Consider the following 13,105-nt stretch of genomic DNA (forward strand, 5'->3'; position numbering starts at 1 on the left):
TTATTCAGGTAAGAATTCACAATAAAACGACTGAAATGCTAATAACAGAATACCGTTTATTTAGGCAGTTAAACTGAGAGAGCGCATTCTCTTCAGTCGATCTACAGCTCTGAGAATTTCTTGTAAAATCAAGAAACAACTTATCGATATTACCTTTCTGCTTGCCTAGGTGTTAAACCTTTAACTCCCATGAGTGACCAAGAAAGAATTTCTCCTTACAATATCAACACACTATCAAGCAGACAAGTGACGAGAATAGAGAAAAATATCAATTAGGAGATCATTAGTTGATCAGATACCAAATTCTCCAAACCAACATCACGAGAACTACATGGCAGACAGTAGGGAGAATTACTAATGAGATCTTGGCAGTTAATGGTTAATGCTTTAAGGAGAAATTACTAATTGGTCATCCTTGGAAATGACGAGGTTAAATGAGGAACGACGAGGTCGTTTAAAGAAGTATCTTAGCTCGTTTCAGTCTACCAATTGGACATGACTTATTTAGCGATTTTTTTGTAGAAATACTGTACATGTAAACTGCTTCAAAAAAAACAAGCTTTAAGTCTTCCTTCCTTCTACTAAATGTTCTAACTTTGGAATAGGGAGAAAAAAATGTAAAGTTATTTTTTAAAAAAAATTAACATCTAACGATTATTCATTCATAGAGGAAAATATCCACCACCTTCAATGTCACCGAAGTGAACCATTGTTTCAGTGATAATCACACAGAAACCAAAAAAAAATAGTTTATCTCTTTCCCTATACCGTAGAATTGTCAGAAATCAACTTTTGACATGCAATTTTGTGCCTTCGGCTACTCTGTGGAGAAAATAACTTGCTAATCACTTCCTAACCAATCAGAGTCCGCGAAAGCTAATTCGCCTGAGTGGTACATACTAACATAATGTTGTGCCTAGATCATACCGTTTAATTGTTACTGAAATGTGGAAAGTTTGGGTACAAGACTAATACTAACAGCGTTTTGACCAGTCATTATTCCTTATGAAGCACATTTACAATCGACTATGGTGGCTTGCTTTCCTCGCAGATGGGAAGTCATGTTGTTTTTTTCTCCAGATTGTGGAATTTCCATCATTCTATAAACTGGTTGACATTTCGGGTAACCATAGGTAGGAATACTGCTCAAACAGCCAAAAGATGCCGACTCACATTCTGTCACGAGGACGCCATTACGCACATTTATTTGGAGCACACATGGTTTGCCCACTGATTTTCGAGGGACTGGACTTTGGAGAGACGGCGGTGGAATGGTGACAAGTGTAAAAACAAGAAGTGGAACAACCAGAGCTGATAAACTCTAAATTGAAAAAAGGATAATAATTCTTAAGCAGCATATAATCATCCGCCTGAAATCTTTTCGCTTAACCAAAACTTAAGTGAACATAACGGCCACTCTGAACAAAAAAAAAAATGTCACATGCCATTATTAACGGCTTCGAGCGCGGGAAAAACCAGTGCCCAAGTTTTGATTGCTTACAAGGGTGGCACGAGTTTTCAAGATCAATCACAGAGTGCCGGAAGTAAAGCATGTCCACGACGCTCAACTGCGGAATAAAGAAGGGGGGAGGGGGAGGGGGAAAGGAACTCAAACACTTACATTCTCTCTTTACTTAAAACGATAGCCACCTTTCAAAAAGTTACATGAGCGATTTTTCCACTTCCTTCTCCAATTACCTCTTTTAATGCCATTAAAAATTGTCAAAAGCTCTCTTTTCATAGTTCTTTATAATATAAATTCAAGCTGCAAAAATCCTTCAGTATTACCATCTAATTGGCACAAATTTCAAGCCAACTGTGATAAAAACCGCCTAACTGCTTTTATTGTTGACATGGAAAATAAGAGGTCGCACTGCCGTTAACCTTGTTGAATTCTTGCCATCTTGTTTTGATCGACTGCCCAGTTTGAAACAATAAACTGGCTAATTAGAAAGATAAACTTTCCTCGATTGAACCAAATAAATGTCCATGATTAGCCAGATATATTTGTAATCGCTTAACAGGAAAAAACCTTTCTTTCTCATTATCATCAGAATCACTGACATAATAAGTCAGTGCAAAGACTTCATGTTTGCTTTCACCCGCATCCGTGAACTTAGCTTGCATATGCTCAAGCGCCGAGACATGGTACGCTCAATTCCAGCAGAAGGAAAAACTGTTCTGTGTCCTCCACAAACTTGAAACTGATAAGAATTCACGAATACATGAACGAAAGGGTAAAATAGAATCGATTTTGCGGCGCCTCTTGACCGAAAGATGGCGATAAGATGAAGTGGGAACAAATATAGATGGGTGTATGGAGTCTAGAAAGCCGGTAGAACCATCCAGATTTATTACCATTCACAACACATCACATCACATCATCTCATACAATGCATTACCTTCATTTTGTCTGGTAATATCTCTGTAACTGAATGTGGATCGTTCTGTTCTTCGAAGGATACCGAGTGGATGGTGATTGTTCAGTCTGTTACTGTGTTAAGGAAACTGAGTTAGTATCTTCGAAGCTGTTCGTCAGGATGTCACTCAAACCTCACCCTGAACAAAGACTGGCGAGGATGTTGTACAAACTAAGTTATAATTTTTTTTTCAAAAGAGAACTATGCTAAGAATAGGCCATTATGTACCAAGAGGCTTCAATGATGACGATAGGTTAAACAAACGTTCTTGAAGATCTCCATTTGTGATTTTTAGGCGGTTTAGTTGAAATGAAACCAGGAAGTCGTTCATTTTAACCTTTCTTCCTACAGGACATCTATGTAAAAGGTGTCATTACAATCATAATTACTTTCGTGAATGTTGTAAACCTTTCACTGCTTTCTTGATGTAGTTTACAGATTAAACAAAATGAATACATACACATAACCCGAAAATGGCTGGAGCTAATAGCGGTGAGATGTATAAACATATTTAGCAAAATTATAACATTTGAATTGTTGTACAAAAAGACAAGAAAAACTGCGAAAAGAACACAGCATAATACGTCCAGTGACAAAGACACGAAAGGGACCTAGATAAATTAACTAGATAAATGCCAAGGTATTCAACATTCGAGATTTCTGATTCAGTGCTATGGATCTAAATAAAGCACAAACGAGAAAGAAAAAAACAACGACGAGGAACTTTCTTTTCCCCATAACACATAATAAATTCAACAATATATATTAATTCCATTCTATAATAAATGTGCAAGGGGCACTTGCACCCACAATAACCATGAAACTGGGTGCCAGTATGCATTTAAATCTATATAATCTATACATCACACGCATACAAAACGCAACTGCAACATACGATGTTTACTCACCTAGTGAAACAATCAAAACCGATCGTCTTGTATGGTCTTCTTTTGAATTTAATGTTCCCTCGCTCAATACTGTCGATAATATAATGGTTTCAAACCTTCAGTTGAGGTCTATAAATACCACTTCTGAGGCGTCTTGTTTGTCTCGAGTTTGTCACTGATTTCCTGCAACGAAAGCCTAGAAAAACAATACCTGATACGCTTCAACCAGATCATATCCGCTTACTACTGTGGTAAATGCAACTGACTGATTTCTGGAATGATTAGGAACTTCCGGTTTTAAATTATGTTTATTGTGGCACGCTGCGTGTAATGTTTTCCATGTCTATTTCCACTTAACATTTCTGTAAACGAGAGAATTAATGTTTGAACAATCATGCGCTGCCGCTTTGAATCTGAATCTAAAAGATTCCATTTCTCTACTTACAGATAGGCCATCGAAAAGGAAAATGTAACCTGCTAGGAAAACAGGCCACTGCTTCTGAAGCAAGTTTACTTTCGAAGCACGTTTTTGCACATTTTCAATCATTACTTCCCAATGACGCGTTCATGCTACATCCATCCCAGTGAAAATGCACGTGCAGTAGGAAGTGGATATTCTCGAATCCTGACCCTGTTGTAAACCAAAATCAGCCCAGCCTGGTTACGTGCTATTTCCGTTTCCTGACCTGCCAAGATTCCGGAAGCTTTAAATGAAGTTGAACCCCACATTCTGTTCAAAGGAGCTGGTGCAAATTGTGCTCTTGTGGATATCTATGTAGTTTCACTCTCTGCTTTCTCGCTTGCCGCAAATTACGAAAGCTTTAAAACACAACATCATTTCACAAATTAAAATTATCGAAGCCATTTATCTTGTTTCAAACCCAAACGAAAAGTCAACCTCTAGTTCCTCTTCCACTAAGCTGGGAATATGTCTCCAGGAGAGCGGATTACGTTTAATTTTTTTCATCCCATTTATTAATTCTTTAAAAATCATGTTGCTGGTTAATTGACTCGGAGCAGATCTAAAAAACCAACTGGAATAACATGCTGTTTGATCTTGGCCCAAAAGCTCTTAACTTCCATGTTTTCATGGAAGTCGGCTCATTCAATCTGTTAGCAGTGGTCGAAACGGAAGATGTGCAAGTCGGAAGTGGGAATATGAGACCTCAAGATATTTTCCGCGAAAGGAATACAGCTCAATAGGGTTTGGGGTTGGTAAGTAAATACCGTTAGCTAATCGAGTTTGAGGTCTGTACTGTAAGTTACCGATCGTGTTTTTTTCCGATCGGATTTATGGCCAAAGCGAGAAGCGCACCTGCCAAAAAACGACATTTTAACAGTTTTAAAATACACAGTGACTTTGTTCTCTAACCATCGCTTCATCTTTCGGGTTTGTCTGTCTTCTTTTTCCCTTGGGACTGAAGCTGTATCTTTCACGTTAAACTTTAAGATCATGTGACGCGGAAGTAGCTAACGGAAGTAAAAAGAAAATAATGTACGTCACTTCCGCTGAGCTGCCTCACACCCGACTGATCCGCTCTTGAAGTGCGTAAGTATTTATCTGCTTAAAAGTTAGAAAGTTACAATGATAAGAGCTATATTTATTTCAGCGATAAGAATGCGGCGGTCTCAGCAGAAGAGGAACACACGCATATCCGCTTTATCAAGGTGCTTCCTTGCAGCACAACACTGTCAACTAAATAAATCAAACAGTAGAAGAAATTTCTAAGAAAAAATAAAGGCCATTCTTTGTAACACCACCCAAAATTTAAACTATTGAACTCAACCAAGTTGGTATTTAGACAATACGTGAACGATAAAAACGAACACTAGAGACCAAAATCATACTGTGGTGTGAGTGTAAAAAAAGATACTTATATCTAAAGTCGGACACTATTGTCCAAAATCAGATACTAATTGCTTAAAATGCCTCAGAGCGGACACTCGTGTTTGGGATTGAACAATATTATCTAAATCAGACACTACTGTCTAAAATCGGAATTGGTCACTTGCGTCCAATATAAGACGCTGGTGTCCAGAATAGGGCGGTAGTGCTTAAAGTTGGACACTAGTGTCTGAAATCGGCCACGAAGGGTCTAAAATCGTTCACCAGTTTTTTAAAAATCGAACACTGTTGTCTAGAAACGGACCTCGTTGTTCAATTCTGCTAGCGAGCTTCAGAGGGGAAAAGGTTCCAAAGAAACTGTGGTGCTGTGTTGGTGGGGTAGTATAACAAGATAATTTGGTTTTATCAATTGAGTTGATAATAAATTGGTCAACGTAAAGAGTTTCTAAACTAATGTCTCGAGCGTTAGCCAGGAGGACTTCTGGGGACGAGATGGATAGACTGCCGGTAATGGTCAGCGGACTGCGTTATTGGCATACGCACGGCCAACGTTTGGCAAACCATCTTGATTCTTCTCCCTGCAAACTGTCTCAATCGACCCACACTACGCAACGCTTTTAATTTGATCCAGACAAGTAACAAGCTATAGTGACGAGGAGTAGGTCTGATACAGCATCATGGCTGATGCTACGGCCAGATCGTTGCAGTATGAGTACAAAGCGGTGAGTTTATGAAGGATTTTTGCAGCGTTTTGAACCACGTGGTTGTAGAATTGGACAAAAATTATCATCGTCGGCTCGTTGCAGCCTTTTAGTGCAATTGGAACAAGTAATCATTAGGAACAAGAGAAGGGCAACAGTTATAACGTGTATATCTATTTATCGCGAGCTCTAAGCCGGACTCCACTAATGTCATATCCTACATTCGCAGCGCTAATTATAACTACAATTGTTATCCTGAACACTTTTATTCAAATTCGTCAAAGCGAAATCAGCTTGGCTTAATAAATGATTTTGAAAACTTTTCGCCATATTCTTTACTGCATGCATTTCTGCATGGACAAAGATGCTTTCAGCAGTTTGACGGAATCATGTCACCTGCCCATCGCAGGATAGAGTTTCCTGGAGCTCAGTAGTAAAGCATTGATTTGTAGGTGTAAGAGTTTTTTGGGGGAAACTTGGAATTTTTACCTCAGGAATCATGCATACATCTTTCTTTATTTCATGGCCCAGCTCAAAATTTATCTTCTACATTCCATTGCCTGAACTAAAGTTTTGTATGATAAAATTTCTAACAATTTTTTATCATCCTTCTCATATGATTATGTCTTTGGTCAAAAGCTGATGTTTCAATCATAAGCCATTCGTCAGAGCTCTGAAAAAAGGCTAACGCTTGAAGTGTCAGCTTTTAAACTCTTCACAGTGGCCAATTTATCATATCAACTCAGTTGATAATACTAAATTACCCTGTTAAACTCTCCTACCAACACAGCACCACAGTTTCTTTAGCAACTTACCCCCTTAATGATTATGTATTTGTTTGTTTCCAGAACTCTAATCTTGTGTTGCAAGCTGATCGTTCCTTGATTGAGCGGCGAGGACGTGATGAAGCAACAGGAGAGGTTGTGTCCCTCGTGGGTCACATCGGGGGAATTAAAATGGGTGACAAGTACCAAAGAACAAAACCACCTGTATCAGAAGAGAAAAAGGCCAAGTAAGTAAACCGTTATTGGTACAGTTTACTGTACATCCACTACAATACAACTAGCTATTTTTATTTCGATTTCTGAGGGATATCTGACATGCAGTAATCACTCTTTTTAGGAGAGAAATCATTTTGCTGTTTGTGCTGAAGAGTTTGACCCCCCTAAGAGTGACTAGCATCTAATTTTTCCTTGCATTATCCCCCCTGAATCACTCATCAAGGTCATGAGAATGAAGGAAATGAACATCAACAAAAGAAGCTCTTGATTGTTACACAAATTCTCCTTGTCAGAACCTTAGGAAATGTTTAGAGAACAGTGATGAGAATGTACACACTGATGTTAGGGAGTAAAGGGTTGATATGAGCTTCTTCTCTTGTAGACGTCAGAAAATGATGGAGAAAGAAGACTTTACCAAGAGCAAGACCAGTAGCAGTCTTCTGTCAGATGAGTCATCAGACTTGGCTGGTGTTCGATACAGGCCAAAAACTAGGGAAACCAAATCCACATACGAGGTCCTCTTGAGCTTTATACAAGCAGCTATTGGTGATCAGGTAACTATGAAGATGTGTGCTCTGTTAAAACACTGCATCTCTGAGGATTTTTGTTGCTAGTTTTTCAGAAGACATTATTGTGAACAGAACATTTCCTTATACTGTATGTATAACTTATAACCACAAGAACTTTCCTGGATACTGGTAGATGTAAATGTGTTATTTTTCATTGAATTATTTTTTTTTTAACCCAGCCACGAGACATTCTTTGTGGAGCTGCGGATGAAGTGTTGATAGCTTTGAAGGATGATAAGCTGAAGGTATGATGTTCATGTAATTTAGGACCTACTTGATGTATAATTGGTTATTAGTAAATTCCCTTGAAACCTGACTGACTGGTTTTCATACTTCTTTGAGAAATGTGAAGGGAAAAAATGCTAGGTTGACCATTTGTGCAAAATGTTCTGCCTGAATTTTGGTGACCTGAGCTAATTATTTTCTTTAGTGATTACACATGTACAGGTGTATGTGGGTTATTTCTGTGTTACTTTATTCCATTTTCTTCTAACTATATTTTGTAATTAAAACTGTGACAAAGTAGAGCTTTCTGCAAGATTACAGCTCTAAGCTGTACAGAATGTTTTAGTGCTTGTTGGTATCACCAAGTCTACTGTATTCCTCTCTTAGCTTACCACAGTCATGTGATTGTTCCATGTGCCTGTTTAATGTGGAGAGGGAAATTCACCTATCCCTTGGGAAGTTATCCAAGCCAATTTATTGATAATTTGCTTGGTCCTTGAAAGGGTTAAACAAGTTCTTTGAACAAATGTTAAGTTGCAGTGTATGCGTATTCTTGTCAATATTTTACCAAACACACAGACTTTTGCTTTTGAATGATTGTCATTATTTTAGTGTAACATATGTAGCTATAGATTTACTTCATGCAAAATTAATGGTTTTATGTCAGGATAAAGAACGACAGAAAGAGATTGTGTCCCTTCTTGGTGGAATGCCTGATGAAAGATATGCATTGCTGGTGAACTTGGGGAAAAAGATCACAGATTACTCTGTTGATAGGAGTTTACTAAATGATGGTGATTATATATTTATTTTTAGCACTATGAGTTCCAATTTTTTACCTAATTCGATTTCTCTTGATTATTTTTTCACAACTTGCTTTTTCATTATTTGAAGTAGTAAAAGAAAACAGTAAAAGTAAAACTTGCTGATCAAAATGATTAAAACAAACCCATGCTTTACCTGATTCTGAAGAAAGCCATGTGGATTATTTGGTTTATGATAATGATCAGTGAGGGATAAGGATCAGTATAATAAATTTAATCCTTTACACCCTAACATCAGTATGCACACTCTATACTGTTCTCTATACATTTCCTGAGGTGCTGAAAATGAGAATTTGTTAAACAATCAAGGGTTTCTTTAGTTGGTGATCATTTCCTCAATTCTTGTGACCCTCATGAGTGATTCAGGGGTGATGTTGTTTGGAGAAATTACAGTTGTAGATGTTTGTTACTCCTTGGGTTGAAAGGGGTTATTCTTGTTGCATTCTTCCATGCTGGTTCAAGACAAGCATTTGTTTTTTTTTTTTTATACAGATGAGGTTATTGATGAGACCTATGGTGTGGCTGTGCAGTTTGATGAAGAAGAGGAAGAGGTAATTTTAAGCATAAAATCTGATAAAAACTTGCGCTAACATCCTTGTGCTGTCTTAGGTGGCCATACATACACACAAACACATTCAAGTTATTGACAACTGACATGCTAAGGAGTATACTTACTACAGTCAAACCTTGATTATCTCGACTTGTGGGGACTGAATAGCCTGCACAATTGCAAGTCCATATGATCGAAAAATATGAATATCAGTGAGCCAAAAATAAAACTGAATGACTCAAAAGAGAATACATGTCATTTAATCATTATTATGCATGGATTAAAGTACAGTTACAAATCATTGTGTATAAACTGTTAACATTTGTCAAAAGTGTTTTCAAAAAGTTGTTCAATAAGCTACATGTAACCAACAGCCTAAAAAAATGGAACCTGAGAAGAAATTTTGATCATTGAAAAGTCAGAATAATGGAAAAATCCCGATAACATTGGTCAATAATGTGAAAGATCTTTTTCACAAATTACAGGAAGATAAAGACTTTGATGAGGTCCGTGATGAAGAGCCCAGTGATGAAGAGGAAGGAGTAGAGGCTGATACAACCATGACTCTCCAGGGAGGGGTAAGATATTTTTTATTTGGTTTTTTTTTTTTTTTTTCATGTTAAATGTTCCACAGTGTCTGTTACCCTTAATTTCTTAAGGGTGGCATACATATTTGCACGTGCTACATGTATTTGTGCATTTAGCCATACAGGATCCCAATTTTATTTAAATGTGAACTGTGAGTGAAATTTGAATCATACTAACAGTAGTTTATAAGCAATCCTACTGAGAGCTTTTTGAAACCTAATCTTTGATTATGAGTTCTGAAGTTCAAATCCTTCATAGAGACTGGAATGTTTTCTTTGCCCTCTCTTGAGAAAGATCAATGTGAGATACATGTATTAGGAAATGTTGTCAGTAAATGTGTAGCAACTTGCAATCTTAAGTTAATTTTTTGTTATTTCTCATGCAGCTTGAAGAAGACAGAGCTCAAAGAACAGGTGATGTTCTTCATCCTCGAGACATTGATGCCTTTTGGCTGCAGCGAGAATTGAACAAGTATTATGCAGATGCTGAGGCTTCAAGATCAAAAGCTGAAGAAGTCCTGGAGATCCTGAAGAGTGCAAAGGATGATCGTGAGCTGGAAAACAAAATGATGCTTCTTCTTGGACATGATAAGTTCTCTTTTATCCGGTTACTGCGGAAGAACAAGAGCATGGTGCTGTATTGTACACTGCTTGCAACCGCACAGAGTGCAAAGGAAAAGAAAGAGATTGAAGAGAAGATGAGTGCTGATCCAGATTTGGCCTCCATCTTGCATGCACTGACTGAGACAGAACAAGAAGATTTGATTCAGGTCAGACAACTTCAAAACTTTAACTTACAAAGCATATCTAACCCTTTATTTATTTTATTTAGTTTTTAAGTTATTGGTAACTCTTTATTTTAATTGAAATTATGTTTACAATTGCAAAAGGAGAGCCAGCAGAGAAGAACTTAATCTTTATCTTAAGCTGATCCCCAGACCTAAGAATAAACTCTAATTAGTGATATGCTATAAGATAAAACTTTATCACATTTGACAACAACAAATATTTTTTACTTGGGTGATCAAGTATACTGAAATGATTTTTACTTGTTAACAATGATATCAAGAGAAAAAAAAACTAAGGGGCACTCAAATGCTTATGCAGAAGGTTCTTGAATTTTTGAGCATTGTCTGCCCTGATAACATTGATTAAAGGGAACAACAATATTATTTAACTCCAATGAACTGATTGGTATTACTTCATGTTGTTTGCTGCTGGGTTTCATTTTGTATGTGGTACAATGTTTGTTGGCAAATAGTGTTAACCCTTTAAATCCCACGAGTGACCAGGATAGAATTTCTCCTTAATAAACTGATACAAGATCAAGCAGATAAGTGATGAGTATAGAGAAAAATATCAATTAAGGGATTGTTAGTTAATGCAATACCAAATTCTTTAAACCAACATTGTAAGAGTTGTATGACAGACAGTAAGGAGAATTACTGAAGAGATCTGGGAGTGAAACCATAACGTGTCAGGAGGATTTTCTTTATGTCTGGATAGTGATCTGTCTACCTCACCCATGTGGAACCCTCAGCACAATGGTGATCTCTAACCTGGCTGGTGATGAAATAAAATAAAACAATCATAAATAATAACCTTGGTATTTTTTGTTGCAGGAGGAAAGAGCTCGCAAGGCAGCAAATAGGAAAGCAAGAATTGCAGCAGATTTGGATGCATTTGAATCTGATCAGGTATTATTGTCATTGTTCATTGGAATACCTAAGACTTTCTATTGGTTTAGTGGCATTATTACCCATTTGTTAGGGGAATGAGGTAATGCAAACAAGCCACAGACCAAGAGGCGCCACTGTGTGAAGTTTAGATTTTTCTTACCTGCCTGGCATGGCTTTGATTGACACAACACATCCCAGTAATATTTTCAGTGTTCATGGTTTTCTTGGTGTTGCAGTAAAATTCTTTATTGATACACAAAGTAGTATTGATCTTTGCCTTAAGAGAACACTCAATTTTATAACCTTACTTAAAATGTCATCAGTGAGATTTTCTTTTCCCCAACAGACTCGTGGTAGTCGCAGAATTTTAGATCTGGAAGATCTAGCGTTTAAGGATGGGAGTCATTTGATGGCCAACAAGAAATGTCAGCTGCCTGATGGATCATTCAGAAAGCAAAGAAAAGGTTATGAGGAAGTTCATGTTCCAGCTTTGAAACCCAAACCATATGAAGCAGGAGAGGTGAGGATGTACTTAAGATCAAAGCAGTTTTTCTCCCTTCTGGTTGTTGCCCATCTCCTGGTGGATTTATAAAGAGAATTTGGTGATAGATATTTATTTAGTTATTTAAACCATTCAGCTGAGGAGTCTTCTCTCATCATTTTTTTTGTTGGAGAATGTTGTGAACATGGTGCAAAGAGAAGTAACTAGTGAATCACATCCAGAAAATAAAGTGTTGTGCTAGAACCCCTGACTACATCTCTGTTAGCCCTTTCCACCCTAACATCAGTATGCATATTCTCCATAATGTTCCCTATACATTCCCTAAGGTGCTGGTGAGGAGAATTTGTTTCTTAATTCAGAGCTACTCTAATTGGTGACCATTTACTTTATTCTCATTACCTCAATGTGTGATTTGGGGCTGATATTGTAAGGAGAGATTAGATGCTTGTCACAGGTGTTAAATGGTGTCTTCATTGTTGTAAGAAGTTTTAGCAACATGTTGACTTGGCAATTTTGAAGAATTTGGTGGTAATAAATGACATCCAGATTATTAGAAGATTGCTATTTGTTTTGAAGCATTAGTTTAACAAGTTCTATAACTGAAACATATGAGATTTTGTTCAAAAAGTTCCAAGATAATTTCAGAGTATTTGATATCAGAAGTGACAACCACTAAGGCTCAAGTTGGCATGAACAGTGAAAATGGTCAGTCGGCAATTATGTAGCTTACCAATGTGCAGAGTTAGGACAGTTACATCAATCTTTCAACAAATGAATTTGCTAACTTTTGTTTTTGATATTGTTAATGTCTAAGTTAAGGAGGCTGAATGATGAAGTTACTATCCTCAATTTTCAGGAGCGAGTCTCTATCACAAGTCTTCCTAAATATGCACAACCTGCCTTTGAGGGCTATGAATCTTTGAACAGAATCCAGAGCCGATTGAGCAACTCAGCTCTAAACACTGATGAGAACCTGTTGCTTTGTGCACCAACTGGAGCTGGCAAAACCAATGTGGCTCTATTGACCATCTTGAGGGAGATTGGCAAGCACATCAACCTTGATGGAACAATCAATCTGGAGGAATTCAAAGCTATTTATGTTGCACCCATGAAATCTCTTGTGCAGGAAATGGTTGCAAATTTTACAAAGGTGAGACTTCTTCAGAAAAATTTTAACCCTGTAACTCCCAAAATCTGATTTTCACTCTCCCCTCTAGCTGCTACACATTTCCTTGTAAATTAGTTATAAGAATTTGGAGTTAGATCAAGATAAAAACTTCTACCTGATAAGTTTGAGTATTCTCATTACCTGTT

At 37.3% G+C, this 13,105-nt stretch overlaps 1 protein-coding gene and 1 long non-coding RNA gene across 2 annotated transcripts in view; one reads left to right on the top strand and one right to left on the bottom strand.

The window, feature by feature from the left end:
* LOC131800199 (uncharacterized) lies at positions 1-3,477 on the bottom strand. The gene is made up of 3 exons (XR_009341445.2): positions 3,329-3,477; positions 2,403-2,494; positions 1-1,321 (listed from the first exon to the last, which is right to left on the bottom strand). It is a non-coding gene; the product is annotated as an uncharacterized lncRNA (long non-coding RNA).
* A 2,218-nt stretch (positions 3,478-5,695) lies between these two features.
* The window catches only part of LOC131800158 (U5 small nuclear ribonucleoprotein 200 kDa helicase), a 30,715-nt gene continuing 23,305 nt past the window's right edge, over positions 5,696-13,105 (top strand). Inside the window, exons 1-11 of the mRNA XM_059117840.2 lie at positions 5,696-5,875; positions 6,703-6,866; positions 7,238-7,409; positions 7,604-7,669; positions 8,317-8,443; positions 8,966-9,024; positions 9,509-9,601; positions 9,997-10,380; positions 11,233-11,307; positions 11,636-11,809; positions 12,648-12,941. Coding sequence (XP_058973823.2) covers positions 5,831-5,875; positions 6,703-6,866; positions 7,238-7,409; positions 7,604-7,669; positions 8,317-8,443; positions 8,966-9,024; positions 9,509-9,601; positions 9,997-10,380; positions 11,233-11,307; positions 11,636-11,809; positions 12,648-12,941 — 1,653 coding nt within the window. The 5' untranslated portion in view covers positions 5,696-5,830. The remainder of the gene's footprint in view (positions 5,876-6,702; positions 6,867-7,237; positions 7,410-7,603; positions 7,670-8,316; positions 8,444-8,965; positions 9,025-9,508; positions 9,602-9,996; positions 10,381-11,232; positions 11,308-11,635; positions 11,810-12,647; positions 12,942-13,105) is intronic.

This window comes from Pocillopora verrucosa, chromosome 1 (assembly GCF_036669915.1).
Source record: "Pocillopora verrucosa isolate sample1 chromosome 1, ASM3666991v2, whole genome shotgun sequence".
In the NCBI taxonomy this organism is placed as follows: Eukaryota; Metazoa; Cnidaria; class Anthozoa; order Scleractinia; family Pocilloporidae; genus Pocillopora; species Pocillopora verrucosa.